This window comes from Sciurus vulgaris (genome assembly GCF_902686455.1).
Source record: "Sciurus vulgaris genome assembly, chromosome: 2".
NCBI lineage: Eukaryota > Metazoa > Chordata > Mammalia > Rodentia > Sciuridae > Sciurus > Sciurus vulgaris.
This window is the reverse complement of record NC_136462.1, coordinates 91,061,895-91,086,805: the sequence shown is the minus strand read 5'-3', so window position 1 is coordinate 91,086,805 and position 24,911 is coordinate 91,061,895. Positions and strand designations below refer to the sequence as shown.

The window sequence follows — 24,911 nt, the reverse complement described above, 5'->3', positions numbered from 1 at the left end:
TGTAAGCACAAGGCCCTGGGTTCGATCCCCAGCACCCCCAAATAAATAAATAAATAAATAAATAAGTAAATAAATAAATAAATAAATAAATAAATAACACTATTAATAACTATTTTCCCCTTCATCTCCATTAGCCATTGAAAGGATAAAAGTCATACCAACATATCTTGAGAATGTGGCTGGACTCAAAAATTAATTATCTAAGTTTGATTCTATTAAAGTAGTATGACAGGAATTAGAATTCTCAGATAAAGGAATCTGAAACTCTTAAAATTTCTGTACCTATAAGATTTTTCCCCCAAATAGCTACACAAATCAAAATGTTAGCAATACACCATGTATGGTGGCATCCCAGCAACTTAGGAGGCTGAGGCAAGAGAATCCCAAGTTTGAGGCTAGCCTTAGCAACTTAGCAAGGACCTAAGCAACTTAGTGAGACACTGTCTCAAAATAAAATATAAGACAGGCTGGAGATGTTGCTCAGTGATAAAATACCTTGGTTCAATCCTTGGTATAAAAAATAAAAATAAAAAGTCAGCAATACAGAAAGGCAGAAGGAAAACTCCTGTGAGAAAAACTACATATACCTAAAACACAATATCTCTAACAAATCATACATAATCAAGTAGAATAGTGGACATATTTTCTTCACTTCAAAGTCTATCATTGAAGATGGCATTTACAGCTGGGGGTGTAGCTCAATGGTAGAGCATTTGTCTAGCATGGGCAAGAACCTAGTTTCTATCTCCAGTGCCCCCCCACCACCACACACAGCATTTATACAACCAAAATATTTTGGTTCAATCGCTTTAAAATAAAATAGGTAAGTTTATGCTATGAAACATAGCAGAGCAATTCTCCATTTAAAACTAGAAAAGCCAGACTTCCAAGTTTTTCCCTAAATATTTTTAAAAATCCATTTGAAGATATCTAAAAAAATAGCAAGGCAGCTACGACTCAAGGGGAAGGAAACAAGGCAATCTAATTAGATACCCAATAATTAAGGCACTTTTACATCCATTATCTTCATTATTGAAGTTATCTTTCTAAAATATTCAACTGTGTTAATGTTACTTCCCTGTTCAAAAGCACTTCAAAGGCTTTGGAAACTAAAGAAATAAGTGTAAACACTTGGTATGCTTTTCAAAGCCCAAATATCTATTCTCAACCCTTTTAAGGTGAGAATAGATAACCTATTTGTATTTCACATGATTTCACACAAACCTTCACTTTTGTACCTAATTCCAAAATATATTTGCAACAGAAATCCATCATTAATGAAGCACTAATTTTTCACTACCTACTAACTCAATTAAAGTCACTGTCTTTATAAAAATTTATCTCAAAATATACACAAGCAACCATTTCATGAATGGCTCCTAAACATAAGATTTTAACCTTAATTAAAAATCCATCAGTGGAGGACTTCCACTTTCAATTAGAATGTGCAAGATCACAGAAAACCATCACTTCTGCAATAACAATGAAAAACACTAAATAAATTATTTTTCTTAAAAGCCACTGAAGATTTCTGGACATGAGTAAGTCTAAATGAACTGAAGTTTGGAGAAGGACCAGCCTTCTGTAGTTGACTAGAAATTATTATTGCTTTCAACCCAGAGTAGCATTTATATGACCTAAATACATAGAGAAAAAAATGCAGCTATAGGCAAATATCTTCCATGGAATGCAGAGAAATTAGCAAAACTTTAATGCCTGAGAGCATGAACAGAACAGGATGTGGAAGACACCCAAGCAGAAAACCAGTCTCCACTACATTCACTTATCCTTCAAAGAACTTCTGTAAAATAAGCAATAGTAATGAGAGAAAGGTAGCCTGAAAGCAAAGAGAGCACTTGTATTCTTCCAGGTCTTAGCTCCCAAGATCGTGAGAGAGAAGGGAGCCCCTTAACAAGGTTGAAATCAGAGGTAAGCTGACATTTTCTAGAGCAGTAAATAATCTAGACTGAAGGACAGGAAGTGTGTGTGTGTGGGGGGGGTATAAGAGACTTGTAGGATAACATCAAAAGATCGAATGTATTTACAACTGCAGTTTCAATAAGATTAAAGTGAAGAAATAGTTGAAGGGAAAATCTTCTAATAATGAAAGATTTGAATCCAGAGACCCAAGAAGCTTATCAAACACCAACGGGGACAATTTTTTTTAAAGTCATACCTACAGCCAAGCACAGTGGTGAGGAGCTAATAATCGCAGCAATTTTGGAGGCTAAGGCAGGGGAAACAAATTAGAGGCCAGACTCAGCAACAGGGTGATACCCTTTTTTTTTTTTAATTTAAAAATAATTTTTTTTCATACATGCATTGTTATGGGCCAGGATATATGGGCAGTGACCTGAGACTACATGTAATGTAGGAACACACTGCCTCTGTACCCATCAATAGTTGCTTAGCATTTGCATGTTTGGCAACACAAAATGGCAATTCTTATATAATGTAAAATTGTTCTCTTTTTGGTTCCTATTTTTCTTGGACAATGTACCCTATCAGAGAACGGCTGTCTAGATATTAGTAACCATTCTTTAACTTGTACCTGACTAAGGCCATTTTGACCCACTTCCCCTTCTGCTTATGATTTTATATCTCATGATGTCAGTTTGTAGTTTTGAATCATAGCAACAGACACTTATGGTATAAAAACCCCTTGCAACTCTACACTTGGGCTGTTCTCCCATAGCCATTTGGGTGTTTGTGTGAAACAATCAACAGGCCGTCTAATAAAGACTCTCAAATTTGGACTTCTCAGTGGGGATCCATCTGTTCTTAAGTTGCACCCCACAACAGTACATAGCATAATAATGTCTGTCTCAATCTACGGTCCTTCCCATTCCCACCCGCCCCACCCCTCCTTCTCACTCGCTGTTCAATTCAAAGTTCCTTCATTCTTCCCTACCCACTGCCCACTATGGATCAGCATCCACTATCAGAGAAAACATTCGGCCTTTGGTTTTTGGGACTGGTTTATTTCACTTATGCGAGACCCTATCTTAAAATAAAAAATAAACAGGACTGAGCACAGAGCTCAGTGGTAAAGTATCCCTGGGTTCAATCCCCAGAACAAAACAAAACACTACTATATCCAAGAACTGTACAATGTACACATTAAAGTACATAGGAAGTATCAATTCAATCAAAACAGATTCTGACGGCCAATAAAGCAAATCCCTACTAATTTCAAAGGTTTTAAGTCATATGTTCTTTGACAACAATATAATCAAACTACAAATCAATCACAAACACCAACATAACATACTGAAACATGTACAAGGCACCTAGAATAATGCTCAAAAGTAAATTTATAGGTTTAAATATATATATCAAGGAAAAGGGCTAAATTCAATTCTCTCAATTCCCTAAGTCAGAAATTTTTTTTCTATAAAGAGCTAAACTGTAAAAATTTCTCAAGATGATACCAAGTCTCTTGCAACTCAACTCTGCCAGTATCACACAAACGCTAGATAATAAACAAATTAAGCATAGCTATGTTCCAACAAATGGACCCTACCAAACCCTGATATGAGGCAAACTAAAGAAAAAGCAAGTGGATCACACATGATAAAGATTAAAAAAAAGAAAAAAGAAAAAAATCAATGAAATAGAAAATAAAGAAGTTGAATTCGTTAATTGCCAACAAAGAAAACTTAGTGGGTTCATGTGATGAATTCTATCAAGCACATAATGAAAAAATAACAATCTTGTACAAACTTGAAAAACTCAAAAGAATGGAATACTTCACAACCTGTTTATTAAGAAAAATATACAATCCTGGTACCAACACATCAGAAAGAAAATTACAAATAATCATCTTCCATGAATTTAGGTGGAAAAACTCAAAGTTTTCATGAAATTGAATCCAGCAATACTAAAAAGAATATCATCACAACCAGGTAACGTTTAGCCCAAGAATGCAATGCTGATATAACAGACCTTGCACTTCAAAATAAATTCACTCACCATATTAACAAAATATGGGGGGGGGGGTGTTAGAAATTTTAATGGATACAAGAAAATCATTTGATGACACTCAACACTCAATAACTTTCAGGAAAATGTTGAACAGAAGAAAAATTCTCAATCTGATAAAACAAACTACAAAAAAAAAAAAAATTCTATTCTACCCAATATCATAGTATCTATTTGACCACAATACTGCAAGTTCATTCAGTAAAACTAGAGGGAAGGATAGAGGAGAAGGTGAAAGAAAGGACAAAGGAAGAGTAAGACAGAGGAGGGACACAAAGGTGAAGACTGCAAAAAAAGGAAGCAAAACAAACTCTGCTTAAGTAAAATGACTGAATATGTAGAAAATCCAAAAGAATCTATAAAGTACTGTAGTAAATGAATTCAGAAAGGTCACCAGATATAAGGTCAATGTCTAAAAACTGATTGCATTTCTATATTATCAAAATATGAAATTATTTTAAATATCAATTATAAGTATAAAAAATTTAAACACTTAGGGGAAAAAAGAATAAAAACAAGCAAGATGGGGTGGCACATGCCTGTAATCTCAGCTACTCAGGAAAAAGAGGCAGGAGGATTACAAATTCAAGGCCAACCTAAGCAATTTAGGGAGATCCTATCTCAAAAAAAATCAAAAGGGATGGGGATGTAGCTCATTAGTAGAGCACCCCTGGGTTCAATTCCCAGTAATGCAAAGAAAAAGGAAAAAAGATCCACGAATAACCAAGATAATCTTGGAGTAGTGGAAGGCTTATACTATCTGGTTCTAAAATTTATTATCAAGAGGGCAGTCTGGTACTGGCAAAAAATAGACAACTTAATGGAACAGAATTCAGTCAAAAAATGGACCCACCTATATGTATAGTCACTGTTTTTTCAAAGTGCAATTTAATGGGTAAACCCTTTTCAATAAATGATGATAGAACCCCTGGAAAACTATAAACTCTGATCCTTCATACCACACACAAAAATTAATTCAGAATGGATCACAGACTTAAATGTGAAAGTTAAAATAACATTCTCTTTTCCAAAAACTTCACATGACTGGTGAAAAGATATCTTTACTTTTTTCTTTTTTACAACTTTTTATATGTTGCATAACATAAAAGGAATCCATTTTTAGTGATGACTCAAAGATTTTTATTAATTTTGTAATATGTAGTCATAGCCACAATCCAGTTTCTCTTTTTAGTGATGACTCAAAGATTTTTATTAATTTTGTAATATGTAGTTATAGCCACAATCCAGTTTCTCTTTATCTGTTTTTAAAAGGTAAGTCATCAAAAACCAATGAAAAGTCACAAGTCCCACACCCATCTTTTTTTTTTTTTTTGGGTACTGGGGGGATTGAACTCGAGGGCATATTATACAGAGCTACAAACCAGGCCCTTTTTATTTTGAGACAGGGTCTCAGTTGGTTGCAGCTTAAGTTGCTGAGGCTGGCCTGGAACTTGTGATCCTCTTGCCTCAGCCTCCCGTGTCCCTGGAATTAAAGGCATGTGACATCACCTCTAATTCCAGAATCAAGCCTCTAATCCCTTTCCCAATTATCTTAGTTCTTAGGTTTATCACAGATAAATACCATATCAAGTAATGCAGTATTCACGCTTAGTGGTAAGCTTTCTTATTACCGTCACATTTCAAGATATAACTTCCAAAATGAACTTTTCTGCATTTATCATTTTATTGTTTAGCATATGATTTCAGTTTTGTCCGAAGTAGTTGAGAACCTCAGGAGGCTAGATCCTGACTGCTATAGCAGTTAACTACTTTCACAACTTCTCGGGGAATTAAAACATGCTAGATGAAAAACTCTCAGAAAATTTAAAATAAATATATCAAGCATGAAAATATGCCTGGTGGGGAATTCTACAAACAATTCCTAAATTTCATCTCTTCTAAGGAATCTTTTCTGGTGGCTAGCATGGTAATGCCACAACTCAACAACTTAGCAAGACCCTGTCTCAAAAAATAAACAGGGCTGAAGATGTAGGTGACTGACAGAACAACCCTGGTTCAATCCCTAGTACTGAGGAAATTTTTAAAAGTCGCTTCTATTCAAATAAATTAGGTAGAAGAATACCTAAGCAAGAATATGAGCAAAAACTAATGAATTACATACACACCAGTTAGTTTGAAGGTCAAGATTACTTTTGTCAGTTTATAACAATGCAACAAAAAGTTTTAATATTTAGTAATATGTGATATTAACAACTACAATGAAGCACATCAAGAAAGCACATCAAGAAGCACATCTTGAAGCACATTAAGAAAACTTTAAGAGCTACTTGGAAAAACACTTAACGGAGCACCTACTAGTACCAGTCATTTCTGAAGGACACAGAGATTGCCAAATAAATTACACACAACCACTACAATCAAGGAACTTAATGGCTAATTTAGGAGAAAGGAGAAAATACAATGTAATTTAATATCTCCCATAACAAAGATGTGTACAGTTCTAAAAGTATACATTAAAGTTAATACCTGTAATAAACTGGTGCTTAAATTAACAGAAAAAAGAAATCCTCTGGAAAAAGGACACGGAGAACAAAAGAAAATAAATGAGCTCTTGAGAACCAAAATCTGATAGCCCAATAAAAATCTCACTAGTTAAGACAGAAGCAAGGGAATTTCACATAATATAAAACAAAATTAGTGGAAAATTTATAAAAGAGATGTGACATCCAACTATTAGGAGTTTCAAAAAGACAATATAGAAAATGAAAGTTAAAAATTTAAAAGATACTACTAAAAATTTTCCTGGAACTAAAGAACATGAATTTATTTTTTGAAAAATCACACCACAATGATGAGAACCACCACACCCAAGTTCAGTCTTGTGACATTTCATAACATGAAGGATCAACACAAGATCCTAAGTGCTTCCAAAAAAGAGAGATTACATTCAAATTAAGAAAAAAAAAAAGCGTATCAAATTTCTCAACAGGAAACTGGAAGGAGACAACATATTTTCAGCATAGAATTCTATTACAGACCAAATTATAAAGAGTAAGGGCAAAATAAAGGTTGTTTTCCAACACATAAGAAAATCACAGGTGGGTGGTGATTAGTAAAACAGGAGACTACTGTTTTCATCATATCGTTTTATTTAAAAGGTACAGGCATAGAACCCAGAGCCTTAATCATGCTAGGCAAGCACATTCTACGAATAAGTTATATCCCCAGTTCCCATATAAACATTTTTAAATTCTAAGTTCATAGACAGCCTTTTTTTCTGAGGAAATTAATGAAAAATTAACTACACACATACACATACACCAAGAAAGACTTAAGATGGCAGAAAACAGGAGAACCTTTGTGAAAAGGGAAAAAGAAAAGTTAGCCAGATGATAGGTAGGGGAAACCACAGAACCGCCTAAAGAACTAGAACAGATTGACAAAGGAAGATGCAAGGCTCCCCAAAGTAAGTATATAGAGGCAGCAAATAAAATTTTACTGTTAACAGATGAGAGAATGTGTGTGGGTAGGAATGAGCTGAGATATTTCAGCTTTTATTAAAGAATTTAGAAAAATTAGCACTATGTACACAGAGAACTAAGGCAGATTTAAAAAATAAAGAGGGTAATTCTCTACCACAAAACAAACTTTAGAAGAAAAGGCATTCATAGTACATTATTTGGGTTCAGCAGTATAGAATACGTCTATCATAACATAAAAAACAGACACTTATTTAGCCAAATAACTACACTAAGAGGATAAGAAAAGAATAGTAGCTGAAAGGCCTATGCACTGTACGCTACGGTTTGAATATGTCCCCCCAGAAGTTCATGGAAAAGAAAATCCCCAAAGTCATTTTAGTGATATATGAAAGCACAGATTTTGGGAGGTAATAAGGATTAGATGAGGTCATAAGAGTATACCCTCTCATGATGGCATTTGTGTCTATATAAAAGGAAGAGAACCACACTAGCACACTTGCTGTCTCACCTTACAATAACCTCCCCTACCGTGTTATCATGCAGCAGGAAGGCTCTCGCACCAATGCCAAACACAAGCTAGAGCTATCTCCTGGACTTCCAAGCCTCCTAAACCATGAAACAAATAAGCTTCTGTTCTTTATAAATTACCCTTTTATAACCTGTTATAGCAACAGAAAATGAACTAAGACACTGTACTAGAAAAATATTAAAAGTAGTTGACGTAACATTAATAGCATTAAGCATATGATTTAGACAGTGGTAAAAACAAGCAGCAGCTAAAAGGAAAAAAATGAGTTTCTCTAGGAAGAAAATGGGAGGTAAAGCAAGTGACTATATTTTTCATTCTGAGTGATTTTATTTAACCTTAACAATTATGTGTATGTACTTATTGTATAATAAAGAATTTGTCTGGTCTTTGTCCAAGGTTCCTGGCATAGGGCTTCTAAAATATATGGAATCTCCTTGGTGATAAAAGTGTCTGTTATTCATGAGCCTAGTGCCTCACACCTGAGTTGATGCTAATGAATTGACTCATGGAGACCAAAAAGACCAACACTTATTAGAGGAATGGGACTTTAAACCAACTAACATTTAGAGAGGGAAAGGTAACTGGAGGCTGAATTCAATCACATGGTCAATGACTTTATCCATGGCACCTACAAAACGAAACTCCAACAAAAACTCTGCACACTAAACTCAACAGAGCTTCCTGATTGTACACATCAAAATGCCAGAAGGGTAATGCACTTGATGTGTTTCCATGAGGAGAGGGAATGGACCCTCTGCAATTTTAGACCCTCCCAAACCTTACCCTATGCATCTTTTCATTTGGCTGGTCCTAATCTGTATTCTTTAGAATAAAACTGTAATTCTGAATACAGTGCTTTTTGGGATTTCTGTCTGAAAAGTCACTCAAGTAAATTAGTCAATCTAAGACAACCCACCAGATAGATGTACAGACAGTTGGTCAAAAATGCAAGTAGCCCAGGGTCAGAAGTAGGGATAGTCTTCTTGGGGATCATGCAAATAAACCTGTGGAATCTAACACTAACCCTAGGTTGGTCAGAATTGAACTACAGTATACCATATATGGTTGAAACAATACAGTAGTCTCCCTTTATGGATGGTTTTGCTTTCCAGAGTTTCAGTTAACTACTAGTCAACGAAGGTCCAAAAATAACAGAAAATTCCAGGAATAATTTTAAAGGTAAATTTAAATAACTTATTTACTGCATATTACTACAATTGTTTCATTTTATTACTGTTATTGTTAATCTCTTACTGAGTCTAACTTTGAAGTTGTTTCATTTTAGTTATGTACGTATAAGAAAAAACATAGTATGTATTCAGGGTTTGACATTATCAAAAGTTTCAGGCAACTTCGGAGGTCTTGGAATGTAACCCCTGTAGATAAGGTAAGACCACTGAGACTTGTTTGTTTGCATTTTTGAGGTGATAAGGATCAATTAGGGCCACAAACATGCTAGGCAAGCACTCTACCATACCACTGAGTCATGTCCACAGTCTTTATAGTTTATTTTTAAAAATTTTTGTAACTTTTCAGGCAATGTATACTCCTGAAAAAGTAAATGGATCACTAACAATATCAGAATTCCTTTCAAAAATTAAAAAAGTCTGACTGAAAAGGGCAAAACTGGAAGAAAGGATGCAGTAAAAATCCAAGTAGGGGCTGGGGAGATAGCTCAGTCGGTAGAGTGCTTGCCTTGCAAGAACAAGGCCCTGGGTTCAATTCCCAGCACCCAAAAAAAAAAAAAAAAAAAAAAAAAAAAAAAAAAAAAAATCTGAGTAATACACTTAACACAATCAAAAGATAAGAAATAACTTCATTAAAGTAGTTTAGAACCAACAATGACTAGCTTTAGAAAAAAGTCTTACCACAGGTACACTATGAAAGAACATAGGCAGTTAACATTATAAAGCTATAGTAATTAAAAACAATGGGGTTCTAGCTTTAAGAACAATCTACCAAGGGAAGAAAACAATGACCTAGGAAAGATACTCCCATGATACCACTTGAGTGATCTCGATGGCCAAAAAGGTGATCAACTTTCATCTATTATTAAAAAAAATACAAATTAAAACCATATTGTGGAGAGCTGGAAGTAGAGCTTGTGGGAGGAGATAGTTGTGAGCCTAACAGGAGAAAAAGGCTCATGGAGCCCAGGACAAAGATGAAGATGAATATACTGAGTCAGAACCCAAACAACTACATATGTGAAACCGAGTTGAACTTAACAAATTGGTTAGAATTTGGAACCTGTCTAAACAAAAATGTATTTGTACAATAGGTACAAGCACATGAAGGTTTTGTAGGAGGAACATGTACTCGCTTTTGTGGGACTTCTTTTTTTTTTTTTTTTTTAACCGTTGGTGATGATAAAACTGCGAAGCAATGGAAAACAGATGGACCAAGTTATGGAGAAGAGGTAGAAGCACTGCATACAATCTTAGGAAAGACAGAGTATACTGGAACTGATCACCACTGGAAAGAACCTGCTTTTGCCACATGTGGATGGCAAGAAGACATATGGAATGAATAAAGAATCAATTCTATGTGTTCAATAACCTGGGGATTTGATAGTACAGAGAGTGTGAAATTTAACTCAAATGAGACATTTCTCTTGAGAAATTGTGCTGACAGAAATATAGTACAATAAGGTACGAGGCAAGCTACTATTCTGAAAAAGGTTACCTTAGTTATGAGAACAAATACAATCTGTTGGGACCCTATGGAAGCTTCTACTTTTACTGCAGCAAATGAAGATTACAACTTATATACTTTTGATATGTATGCACTGGACATTCCCATAATGGTTCACATGGATCATCTATCTGCTGGGTTTAATATGGATTACTCCCTGATTGGGAAAGAGTTTGTGTCTGCTAGTTTTGATATATCTATTCAAATCTCTACTGTTGACCCAAGGTGAAGCAGGGAAGACCCACACAAAATGAATTCAACATGTTTTATGTATAAAGTGGACTTCTAACAGCAAATACTTTATGTGTGGGTCTGATTCAATGAACATTCATCTATGGAAATGCTGGACAAAGATATGCTGGACAAAGGGATTCACATTTTAGAGAGTAGAACAGAACAAGACAGCACAACACTTCAGCACAAACCAATTAGAACGAATTTTAAAAATTTCATCACAATACTTAGGACACTGTACAATTTAAAACTTACTTTTTTTTTTTTTTTTGGCAGGGCTGGGCACTAGACTGAAACCAGGGGCCCGGCGCACAATAGTCAGGTGCTCTACCACGAAGCTATACCCCCAGACCAAATTTTGTTTAGTCTGGAATTTTCCATTGGGTATTTTTAGACACATATTACCATGGGTAACTAAAATCACAGGAAGTGAAAATATCAGTAAGGGGAGACTACTATAAGAAGAATTCAAGTCAGAAAGGAGTAAGTAAAGCTATCTCTATTCACAGATGGTACAATCTACTCAGAGCACTCTAATACATTCCCAGCCCTTTTTAAAATACATATATTTTTAGTTGCAGATGGACACAGTACCTTTTCTTTATTTTTATGTGGTCCTGAGGATTGAACCCAAGGCCCTCGTGCATGCTAGGCGAGCACACTACCACCGAGCCACAACCCCAGCCCCCAGTCCTTTTTTTTATTCTTTATTAAGTAGGATCTTGCTTGGATGAGGAGGCTGACCTGAATTTACAATCCTCTCATCTCAGCCTCCTAAGGGAGCTGGGATTGCAGGCCAAAAACTTTAAAAGAATCCACACTATCCAGAGACTCATGAGGCAGAGTCACAAGTTCAAGATCAGTCTCAGCAACTTGAGACCCTGCCTCAAAATAATCAATAAAAAATAAAATAAAAAAGGACTAGGATGTAGCCCAGTAGTAAAGTGCCACTAGGTTCAATTTCCAGTACATCAGAGAAGGGGGAAAAAAAATTCACACCAAAAAATTCCACAAAAAAATCTGCTTTCATATAAACTTTCACTTAAACAATTTCAGCAAAACTGAACAATATAAAAATCAACACATATAAATCAGTTCTAGGGCTGGGGTTGTAGCTCAGAGGTAGAGCACTTGCCTAGCATGTGAGAGGCCCTGGGTTCAATCCTCAGAACCACATTAAAAAGTAAATAAATAATATAAAGGTAATGTGTCCATCTACAAAAAAAAAAATTTTTTTAATCAGTTCTATACAATGAACAATATGCAGTATGAAACAGCAATGGGCAATACTGAAAGGAAATTAAGAAAACTATCATTCAATATATAATAGCATCAAAAATAACACAGGACTGGGGGTGGCTGAAGGCAGAGTACTTGCCTAGCATCCAAAGGCCCTGTTATTCAATCTGGCACCACATACACAATGATACTAATAATAATAATAAACAGCTTTCTAAGGAGGTAAAGCTCTCACACTAAAACTCTAAAAGCATTACTGAAAAATGTTCAAAAAAATTTTTTAAATGGACAGATAACTCATTCATAGATTGGAAGACTAGTGAAAGTGATACAGATTCAATGTAATTCTTAATAAAATCCAAAGGGCCATACTTACTTTTTAAGTAAGTAGAAAAACTGATGCTGAAATTCATATGGCATTCTCAAGTGATACCAAAGAGCCAAACATAATCTTGAGAAATAAGAAGTTGGTGAAATCACAACTGCCCCCAATTTCAAAACTTACTATAAAGCTACAATAATCAAAACAGTGTCATACTGGCCTAAAGATAAACATGGAATACAAAAAACAGCCAAGAAATAAACCCTCACAAATATGACATGCATGTATACACACACACACACACACACACACACACACACACACACAAGTTCTGACAAGAATGCAGGACGATCTCAACTCCTTATTCACGAATAGGGAAAATTAAATTGGCAAAATCACTTTGGAAATCTGAATGCATGTATAACCTATGACTGAGCAATCCCATGTCTAGGCATATGCTCAACAGAAATGCACTCAACATGCCCAGTATGGTATACACACCTTTAGTCTCAGCTACTTTGAAATATGAGGTACAGAGAAAAAAATGCACTCACATGTGAACCAAAACTATAATGTTCATGAATGTACTATTCATGATGCCCAAAAGACTGAAAACTATCTAAATGACAATTAATAAACTCTGAAAAAGTGGATAGGCTAGGATTTGGCTCCATGGGAGAACTCTTAACTAGTATGCGCTAGAACAAAAAAAAAAAAAAAAAAAAAAAATGAAAAGAATACCATACAGCAATGAGAACAAAGCAGTCTACAACATGACAATACAAACGCATGAGACAACATTGAACTAAATATCTCAACACAGAAGGGTATTATTATTCCATTTCCATAAAACAGGCAAAAATAGCTTGTAATGGTGAAGTTATAATGGTTATCATGCGGGTGAAGTAGAGAAGAAGAAAAAACTATTGAGGTTTCTGTAGGGTTGGTGTATTTTTTCTTTAACATAAATACTGATTATAACTGTGTCCAATTTAAAAAACTGATCCATCTGTAATTTGTTCTATATTTTCAATTTAATAAGGTGGACACAAATTCAAGCAAGTAAATCAGGGCTTTTTTTTGTGGGTAGTGGCATAGTGCAGGGGATTGAACTCAGGGCCTTCCATACGCTAAGCAGGTACTCTACCACGGAGATAGACAAGCAGCCCAGAGCCTTTTAAAGGATGCTTGAATAGAGGGATGACAAGAAAAAAAAACATTTAAAAAAAGTAAGTATGTCAAGGAATAATGGTGCACATCTGGAATTCCAGTAACTTGGGTAAGTTCAAGGTAACGAAAAATCAAATGCATGTTTATAAATGGTATTTCTGATACTCCAAAGTTTGTATTTATCAATACTATTCAGGTTTTGGTTAAAATACACAAATCTAAATATCACTCAGTGATTATCCTAGGGTTGAACCATCAATACCAAGTAAAAACAAGATCTTTACTTTCATGAACCCTATAATGAAGTGGGGAAATGAGAGTACAAAACAGTCAACAAATGAGACAATTTCATAGATGCTAAAAAGCCTAAACATACAAAGTAAAGAAAAATAATGGATAAAATAAAATAGACATGAAACTAGATCTGAAAGATTATACAATGCCACTAATACTATACAGCAACAAGTGCACTGATGGCATTAAAGGTTAGAGGGATATGAAGAGGAAAATGTCTCAAGTGGAAATTCAATTACATGACTTAGATACAATAAACTATGGAAAGTATGGTATAAGACCAAAGCAATAGGCAAAGCAGCCTTTAAGTGCAATGGAAAGAGGACGTCAAGGAATCCAAAGAAAAGGGGTTTAAAAGAGAAAATGCTCCAGGGTATTGCATACCCTCTTAGTGCTCCACCCACAAGAAGTCAAGCCATGGCTTTCCTTTAGAACCTTTAAGATGGAGGACACCCCTTTTACTAGGAGACATACCCTGGAAAGCTTGTTATAGATCCTGGAGGAACTAGGGCACATCCTGAGATCACACACATAGAGAAGCCCTGGCCTCGAACCATTGCAGACTCTCAGCCTTTACCGGTTGTGATGCCAGAGATAGGAGCCTTGCCTTTGGTCAGTGGCAACTGATTCAGCAAACCTATTCTTCTCTTTTCCCTCTTCAGTCTCCCAAGAGCAGTTCACTCTCATGTAGCAGCTCAGCTCAGCTCAGGTATTGGGTCAAGAGTGCAAAATCTAGAACTGAGTTCCAGTTCCAGGTACACTGATTGTTGTTTGGGTAAAAGTGACTTAATTTTTCTGAGCTTTGGTTTACAGTTACTACGGTGTAACTGTAGTAACATTTGCCTCATAGAGTCTATGACATGAACAGATGATGAACTCAAGGGCCCAGATGGTCAATAAGTGCTACTTATTATTTTTTTTTAAAAATTATTTTCAATGGAAAGTGACTGAAGGCTTTTCACTCAGAAAGAGTGACCTGAATAACCTGAATTCATATTTGAAGAGTTCATTCTGAGCATGGATTACAGAAAAATGAAAGCACAATGTTTACCTGGGAAACTATTTAAATGCTATATAGTGGGGGCAGTGTTTTGGACAACTACAGAAGCAAAAATGATACAAAAATCAGTAGACTCACATATTATGGGTGAGGATATAAGTGGTTACAACCTTTTCAAATGTCATTTAGCAATTAACCAAAATTTAAAATGTGTGTACCCTTTGACCCAAACAAGTTAAGAACTAACTTTTGTATCCACAAAAATGTATAAAGAAATGTGCATAAGGAATTTTACTGAAGCTATAATTGTAAAGGCTAAAAATGTGAAACCGCCATCTCAACACCTGATCACATAAGTGATCAAATCCATTTTATAAGATATGGCTTCTTAAAACAAGGCTGGCATACAATGTACATTGTTCAGACAAAAAACAGGATTCCAGACTATAGAAAACTTATTTTTGCAAAACTATTTTCATATATGTGAACTCTTTTTTTTTTCCTATTAAACCAAAGTGGTTCTCTCTATAACAATGTTATTCATTCTTACTTCTGATGTGCTTTACTGAGAGAAAAATGTGTGTGTCTGAGCCCCTACATGTACACAGGGCAGTATGCAAAAAACCAAATGAGAAAACATCTGCATATGCCACACATGGAAAAGGTGAATAATCTGCAAATTCTGAGTTGGAATTATGTAGAATATTAGATCACCATACAGAAATTTGTTTTGTTTGGTACCTGAAACCAGGTGTTCGGTCCTATTTGATGAATAACTGAATAAAGAGCAGAAATCTTAAGTTTATAAATATATTTTTCTACTGAGTGCAGAGGCACAAGCCTGTAATTGCAGTGACTCAGGAGGCTGAGATAGACCAGAATGGCTAAAAACAAGAAAGATATTACCACATGTAATTAAAAAAAAAAAAAAAAAAAAATATATATATATATGAGGAAGTAACAGGAAATCTCATACATTATTTGAGAAAGTGAAAATTGGTATAATTATTCTCAAAAATTCTGAGGCTACATACTAAACTATGTCTACCTCATGTCCCAGCAATTCTACTCTTCAATAAATAAGAAAAATTAGTACATATGTCTATCTGAAGTTAAACACAAAAACATTCAATTAGTTTTATCCATAACAATAAAAAACTAAAAATAATCAAATGTCCATCAACAGAATGACTACACAGATTTGTGGAAGGAGGCAAAAATAATGCATACATCTACAAATGAATGACTATGATAGCAAACACAAAAGAGCAGGTTTTAAGATTAACAATTTCAGGAGTAAGTTTTATCTACAGGGGTAGCATGAAGAAAACTAAAAAACTAGGGGGCTGGGGAGATAGCTCAGTCGGTAGAGTGCTTGCCTCTCAAGGCCCTGAGTTTGATCCCCAGCACCACAAAAAAAAAAAAAAAAAAAAAAAAAAAGGAAAGAAAACTGAAAAACTGAAGCTTTAAAATAATCTATGAGGAGCATGGTGGCAAATTCTATAGTCCCAACTACTAAGAGGCTGGAGTGAGATCATGTGAGCCCAAGAATTCAAAATCAGCCTGGGCAACACAGCAATATCCTGTTTCAAAAAAAAATTAATTAATAATAATCTTACATGAAAGCAGAGCTCAAAATCATAGATAATACTATAAGAGCATAATACCAGGAACTAAATAATCATAATTTAATAAATGTCTGGATACATTACAAGGAGCCAGTGAAAATGACTGAAAGGATCAACAGTTAGAATAATCAAGTGAATAGTATGGTAAAGGCCCATGAAAAAAAATTAGAATAGGAAGAAATGGCTAAAAAGCACACTTAGAAAACAAAGCATGGATAAAGATAAGTGTATTTACAAATAAAGAATTTGGAGGGCTGGAGATGTGGCTTGGTGGTTAAGTGCCCCTGGGTTCAATTCCTGGTACCAAAAAAAAGAGGGGGGGGGGGATATGAATCTGGTGCCCACTCTGAGCCACCAAGGAAAAAAAAAAAAAAGACAACAGTGACATCATCAAAAAAGATGGTACAATAGTCAAATTTCGGCCAATTGACTAGAAAATGAGAAATTGTGGAAGCAAAACTATTATATATGCATACATTTTTTTAAAGTCTTAAATAAAAAGGTGGTAATTTCCTTTTCCTGCTAAAGGGTAAAAAAGAGTGTATTTTAGGTCTTGCCAGCATCATATGATCTCTTTCACATATTCTTATATACAAAGAAAACACAGGCTACAGGCTAGATGTAGCCAACTCTTGCCTTAAAATTTCTGATCATAAACCAGCAAAATGCCATTTTCACATAGGAAGATAATGTTATTTCTTGAAGCATGATGCAAGTTATTTTTTCCCCTTTGATGATAGAGGCTCAGTCATTAATCTGAACCATTCTCTCAATTCATTAGATCAAAAGTTCAACCACATATAATCCCATCCATCAGCTGCTACTTATAACAAAGAAATACACCTGATCCTTTCACCTACCAGAACCCCTTCACTAACCTCCAAAGGTACCCACTACTGAGGACTGAAGACACAGCCTTGCTAGGCAAATGCTCCACCACTGAGCTAACTAGCATTCCTCAGTCCCCCAAAGGTGTTTGGGGTTTTGTTTGTTTTTGTTTTGGTACCAGGGATTGAACCCAAGAGCACTTAACCACCTACCATCTCCAGCCCTTTTTGTATTTTATTTTGAGACAGGGTCTCACTACACGGCTTAGGGACTCACTAAGCTGCTGCGGCTGGCTTTGAACTTGTGATCCTCCTGCCTCAGCCTTCCAAGTCACTGGGATTACTGCCACCACACCAGGCCCCCAAAGGAATCTTAATGATTAATTTTCCATCATCCAAGAACACATTAAACTTTTGGATAATGAGGGTAAAAATATTGTAACTGTGAGCCAGGGATGTAGCTCAGGAATGGAGTGTTGCCTAGCGTGCAGGAAAATTTCAGCACCACCAAAAAGTAAAAATAATAATTATTACTATTATTACTATAATTGATGGTCAACTGTTTAAAAATTTTTTTAATTGTACTGGGCAATCAAGATGATTAAACTGGTTGGAGAATCAAGTATTAAGGTTGCATCTGCTAGTTCTAACTACAAAGAAAAACATGGTGGAAAGTATAAGTTGAAAAGCAAAAAGACCAACCTGCCTATAGATAAGGATGGAGAATCTCATGAGCATAGGAATTCCAAACTCAGAGAACAGTAGCTGTTAATAGGATACAAACAAGTAAGAATAGGAAGACAAAGGAAAGAAGTAGGCTTGGATTTACTTCTGCTGAATTTGGGTTCTAATACTTAAAGAGGTAGCTCATATCTGTAATCCAGGAGGTGGAGGCAGTGGGATCACAAGTTCAAGGCCAGCCTGGAGAATTTAGCGAAATCATATCAAAATAAAAAATTTTTAGAGGGCTGAATATGTAACTCAGTGGTAAAATGTATGCTTAGCACATATGAGACCATGGGTTCAATCTCAAAAAAGAAAAAAAAAAAGTCAAACACCAATAAATATTGTTTCTCATAATAGCCAAGTAGTCAAAATATGCAAACTGCTGAAGTATATGCTGACAGATGAAAGGATAAAGAACAAGTGATATAGAGGTTGAGCATTCCTAATCAAAAAATCCAAAATCTGAAATCCAAAACTTCTGAGCATTAGCGGACCCTCAAAGTTCTGGCTTTTGAAGTATTTCAGACATTGAAGCTTTTCAGATTCAGGATGCTCACAGTCAAGTCTATGCAAGTAAAAAATCACAAAACTCTAAACCAGAAACGCAAATACATACAGACCATGGAGATACACTATTTGTCCCCCCAATACTGGGGATTGAACCCAAGGGTCACCCTACCACTAAGCCATATCCCCAGCATTTTTTAATTAAAAAAAATTTTTTTGAGGTGCTGAAGGATCAAACCCAGGGCCTCACACATGGTAGGCATGTTCTCTACCATTGAGCTCTACCCTCAGGCCTGTCTTTTTTTTTTTAGGGTCTCAGGAAATTGTCCAGGTTGGCCTCAAACTTGCAATCTTCCTGCCTCAGTCTCTCAAATTGTTAGGGTTACAACTATGTGCTAAGTGCCCAGCTCGCATATGTATTTTTACAATGGGATACTACTGAGCTTAAAAGGGGGGAGGGGAATCCTATCAGTTGTGACAACATATATGAACTTATAGGACATTATAAGTAAAATAAGGAAGATTAAGAAAGACAAACTCTGCCAAGTAGCCACCAAAGAATAGTTACCAGGGGTGGGGAGTGCTGATCAAAGGGAACACGGTTCAGTTATTCAGTAAGAAATTTTTAAAAAGAATAGTACATCATGATATTTTAGTATGTAATAATCTTTAGTTTGGTTTTTCAGCTGGGCAATTTACAGAGTAGGGAATCCATAGGACAGCAAATCCATAAACATTAGACATAAATACATAAATAAGTTTACTCTGAACCCATTTTGTGCCTCATTTGAATAATTTTCAATTATGACCTGGGCTTTTACTCTTCAATTATCATTAGTTATCTGTGTTAGCAAACATTCTAAATACAAACAAAACATCTCCATTCTGATAAATTATTCAATTTGCCTTCAATTCTGGATCCTAAACCCAACCTATATTTGTTACAGAAAAATAAACTATCATATCACAAAATGTAAAACAGTTGTAGTCTATTTCAGTGTCTCACATTTATCAACGTTTAAAGCATTCTACAAAATCAATGGGTCAAATCGAAAATCTGGCCCATCTTAACCTCCCTTCTATTTCTAAAAATAAATAAATAAATAATTTTTAAAAACCTATTACCTACCTTTCAGAAATCTCTTGTTTCAACTGAGGAACTTCGAGTGCTGAATCAGTATCCATGAAACCAAGAAAGTCTTGTTTTATATTAAGGGGAGGCTTCTCCAAACACTTTCCTGATGGATCAAAATCAACTGGCTGTATCTCTGACCCCTCACCTTCTGCAAGACGAACCCGATGACCAGGAGAACTGGGAACACTATTACCCTCTTGGTCAGAGTTGTTCTTTTGTTTTCCATCTCTCTGGGGCTTACTATTCAGACCATCATCCCGAAAGCCTTTTGCAAATGGATTGTAATCTATTTTCAACTGGGTAATCTGAATGTTCTGATAAGCTGTTACTGCAAAGAATTCAGTCTGTGGGAAGGTAAAAGTGTGGACACCAGGACCATTTAATTGTATCACTTCTGTAGCCTTTTCTGCAGGTACCAAATGAAGTCTTGGCAGGTAGCGATGCATAGAGTGCAAGATAATATGCCCTTCTTGGTCCAGTGTATTGTTGGTGAGTTTGAGTTTATAGAAAGAAACTGGTTGATGCATCCAGTAATGACCTGTAGAAGGAGATTCTGGGTGAATGAAAACCCTCCCCAAAACATGGGGCTCAGCCTTCCCACTGGGTTCCCACCAACGGCCATTCCACTTGTAACGATGGTTATCCACAGGAGATATATCCATGACAAGAATATACTTTAAATTTGAATCTAAACCTGTTATCCAATATCGACAATAAGGAAACATACGTCTTCCCTGCTTGGTCAGAATCATCTCTGTGCTTCGATTATGGAACTCATTCCACATACTATTGTTATCAAGTGTGACAGTGATTCTTCCCACAGTACAATCAGCTGGAAGGCAAATCTTTCCTTTAGATTTTCCAGTTGGTGACACCCTACTTGCCAAAGTACAGGCATCCCGATTAGTAACCAAAATTCCTTGGTCAGTTTTGCCATTTCCTGGCTGTTTTAGGATGACAAAGAAGGTAGGTGCTGTTCCTGCCACTGTCCCACCATCTTGATTAGCCAATATAATCTGCTGTTTCTCCTCCATGATTCCAGTGGGAAACTCAGTAGTATGATAACTGTAATTATCACACAATCACAATGTCCTTTCCATCCTAAAAACAAGCAAAAAAAAAAAAAAACAAAAAACAAAAAACCAAACAAACCTTTAATCAAGTAAATATTTATTGTACAAACAAGAATATGATGATTACATCATCCTCAAAATATTCCTAAGTTGTTCTAAGACGCTGATCATACCCTTCTTTTCATCACTACAAGGATATTCATTCCAGAATATCTACTCATTCTGATCATTTTTTAGTTCACTTTAATCAAATTAGGAAAATTAAAAATATTCCAGTCCTATAAAAATTAAATCCTAATCTCACAAAAACACAAAGGTATATTCATTTAGGAAAACTATAAAAAGTATACAAGTTTAAGGAGATAAATTTTAAAACGATCCCAACACTTCATGAATTAATTGGCCAAAATATAGCTTTACATAATAAGTTTATTTGGAATGAGTGAGGGGAAAAAAAAAAAAATACAAGTCAACAGGCTGGGGGTATATATAGCTCAGTGGCAGTGTGCTAGCCTAACAAGCTTGAAGCCCTACATTCAATCCCCAATGGCACTGAGGGATTGAATAAATAAATAAAAAACTATCTTAACTTATTAATATTTGCATTTAAAGAGGCTATGTCAAATTACTAGTTTACTGGAAAAAATTGGATAGACTAATATTTAATTTTTTAAACTACCCCCCACAGCACTTTACTACTGAGCTACATTCCTAGATTTTTTTTTTTTTTTTTTGGTACCAGGGATTGAACCCAGGGGCTTTTAACCACTGGGCCACACCCCAATCCCTTTTTATTTATTTTGAGACAGGGTTTCGCGAAGTTGACAAGGCTGGCTTTGAACTTGCAATCCTCCTGCCTCCACCTCCTGAGCTGGGATTATAGGCAAGCACCATCACACCCAACAATTTTTTTTTAATTCTTAAAGAAATCGTGACAAAGGCTTTTATTAAGACACAAAACCGAAAACCAGTAAAACAAAAATATTTTTTGACAAATTCTTTATACAAATTTTTAAGCCTGGCCAAAAAAATGTAAACAACATCAAAAAGCAACTGAATAAATAGCAAAGAGTAATTGCAACTTACATCATAAATAATTCATTCCCATAATAGAAAAAGAGCTGTTATAGATCAAGAATAACTAAGAAAAAGGACTAAGAATAAAAAGAGCAAGAGGCTATTAAAAAAGTTTCAAAATAAGAGAAATGTAAATTAAAACCACACTTAAATACTTTTTTACTTATCAGACTGGCAAAAATCAAAGTTTGGTAGAGGTGTTGGAAAGGATTTAGGTTAACCAGAATTCTCATCTAACAAGCTACTAAGAGTCTAAAATGACAGAATTTCTGGTAGAGGGCAACTTAAAAACATCAAAGTACAATGCACACATTCTACCACAGTAGACACAGTAGCTCTACCATGACTTTATCCTAAGTATACACCCTTGTGATAAATGATATATACAAAATTGTCCCCTGCATTCCCATTTTAACAGCGAAAAACCAGGATGGAGGGGGGTCACCCATGAACAGAAACTGATTAAACAATAAAGTACATCCATAGAATGGAATTCTATACAGTCATAAAAGAATGTATAAACTTTATCCACAGATATATTAAGAAGACAGAGCTCAAAAGAGTTGTAGATTAAGCTAGACCAATCGGTGGGGGCAATACTGGGGACTGAACCCAGGAGTGCTCTATCACTGAGTTACATCCCCAGTCCCTTTTTTATTTTGAGATAGGGTCTCACTATGCTGCCAAGAGTTCTCCTAAATTGCTGAGGCCATATCTGAACTTCTGATCCTCCAGCCTCAGTCTCCCAAGTAGCTGGGATTACCTAGCTAATCATTCTAAATTTCTTTAAAAACTTTTTCCAAGCCAAAGATAAAGAGTAAATATTTGCTTGGGATAGATTATCTCTGGAAAAACAGAAAAGCACCAGGTAGTATTGGCTATAACCAAAGAAATCTGGGTGGTTTAATAAATATATACCCTTTGACACTTTCTAAATTTTTTGCCTTTTGAACCTATTCAAAACATAAAGTTGCCAGTTAATTCTTCAAGATTGTTATAAAGAAAAAAGATCATGCATATTCTATGATCCCATTTATATCAAGTGTCCACAATAGGTAAATCCATATAAAGACAAAGTAGCTTAGTGGCTGGTTTCTGGTAGAGGGGAGAGATAAATTAAATGCTAATGGGTACAGGGTTTCTTTTTGGTGCATACTTTTAAATGATGAATTTTAGACTAAAATCTCAAAAGGTTAAAAGGCCAGATGTGGTGGTGCATGCCTGTAATCCTAGCAACTCAGGACGTTGAGGCAGGAGGACTGCAAATTCAAGACCAACCTCCTCAGCAACTTAACAAGGTTTAGTGAAACCCTAATACAAAATAAAAAATGCAAAAAGGGCTGAGGATATGGCTCAGTGGCTAAGCAACCCTGGGTTCAATCCCCAGGACCCAAAAGAAAAAAAAAGTTAAAAAGAAATCTCAGACTGTTGAATACAATTGAACTGATATCCCAAATCAAAGCTATCACCTCTAATTAGTTGTGGTACAAAGAGGATGCAATATTCTTGGGTAAGTGGGTCAGTAATTTTAATAAAACAAATACAGTCACTTATTGGTCTTCTTCATTTTAGTTAGGCCTAATTTTATCTTTCATCAGCACTACTGACCAACTGTAAAAATGCCTGATCTGAATTTTTACTCTTTTTACAGGACTGGTCAAACAGGTGTGGGGAATGGAGCCTCCAATACTTACAGTATTTCTTAGCCTGAGGATAACAAGACATTTTAAAATTGAAGACTTCAAAAGGTTGGGCACTGTGTCCTCTATCATGATTAAAATAAAAATAAAAAACCTATTCCCATACTAAAAGCACTAGTATCCAAGAAAGGGGTGGGGGGAGTATTTCTCTCCTCAAATTCGGAGTGGGTGGGTGGATGGATGTTTGTTTCTTGGTACTGGAAATGGAAGTGAGCTTTGCATGCTAGGCAAGCACTCTACCACCAACGCTACATTCTCAGCCCCTGGAGTTTGTTCTTAAGATGTAGGTAAGATTTAGGGTGAATCTTTTCAAAATGACATCAGAGTAATCCCAGTAACTCCAGAGACTGAGGCAGGAGTATCACAAGTTCAAACTCAGCCTCAGCAAATTAGCAAACCCCTAAGTAACTATTCGAAACAAAATGTCTCAAAACAAAAATGATGGTTGGGGATGAAGCCCAGTGGTTAAGCACCCCTGGGTTCAATCTTCGGTAACCAAAAAAAAAAAAAAAAGGACACCTCAGGCTCCTCAGGCTTTCACTTGTGAACTTAACAGGTTTTTCTAAAACTAATATGGTGAGGCAATACCTATGAGAGATCAGCAAAACAAAAACTGATTTGGAAGTCACAAATAACATGATCTTGTAAAGTAATAAAGCTAAGAAAACTGTCAAAAGTTACACACAGGGGCTGGGGTTGTGAGTCAGTGGTACAGCGCTCGTCTAGCACATGTGAGGCACTGGGTTCCATCCTCAGCATACCATAAAAATTAATTAATTAATTAATTAAATAAGTAAATACAGGTATTGTGTCCATCCCCAAATTAAAAAAAAAAAAAAGTTACACAAGGTAAATGACCATATAATGTTTCAGTTATACATTCCTACAATGGTGTGTAATTCACACAATGCAAACTTCTAACCTTGTATTTATTTATCCAAAAAGCACAAGGTTTTGTTACAAAGTACTATTTTGTGAGGAAAATATGGAAAACATTAAGTGCATTTAAACATGAAGGCAAAGTACAATTTTTTTAGTTATCCCAAACCTATAAAATACATGAAAAGGTTCAGAATTTCTCAAACATTATCTTCTAAAATATTAAAATAGTTTTTAGATCATTACAGGTAAAGCCAGAAGAGAAATGTTTTAACCAAGGCTTTAAAATCAGTTTTTTTATATTAATCTATGAAATTTCAAAGATCCAAATGACAGAAAATTACACAGTGCATTTGAACTAAGTTTTACACTAGCTTTAGATAGACACATATCTAATTTTTCCTACTGCCTCAATAACAATAACAACAAAAAATTATAAGCAAAAAAGTCAGA

General features: G+C 35.4%; 1 protein-coding gene and 1 pseudogene across 17 annotated transcripts in view; one reads left to right on the top strand and one right to left on the bottom strand.

The window, feature by feature from the left end:
• MGA (MAX dimerization protein MGA) overlaps positions 1–24,911 on the bottom strand; it is a gene marked incomplete at its 3' end in the record, with an annotated part of 130,886 nt that overhangs the window by 51,954 nt on the left and 54,021 nt on the right. For 14 of the 16 annotated variants that reach the window (XM_079128744.1, XM_079128747.1, XM_079128745.1 and 11 more), the window contains one exon: positions 19,724–20,830. In XM_079128744.1, the coding sequence (XP_078984870.1) occupies positions 19,724–20,763 (1,040 nt within the window). In that variant the 5' untranslated portion in view covers positions 20,764–20,830. Of the gene's footprint in view, positions 1–16,361; positions 16,490–17,800; positions 18,127–19,723; positions 20,831–24,911 lie in introns of those variants that run through there. The other 2 variants (XM_079128742.1, XM_079128741.1) reach the window with 2 other exon arrangements.
• On the top strand, positions 9,973–11,030 carry LOC306653682 (DDB1- and CUL4-associated factor 13-like; annotated as a pseudogene). Its single transcript has 2 exons — positions 9,973–9,984; positions 10,235–11,030. The product of its transcript is annotated as a DDB1- and CUL4-associated factor 13-like (transcript).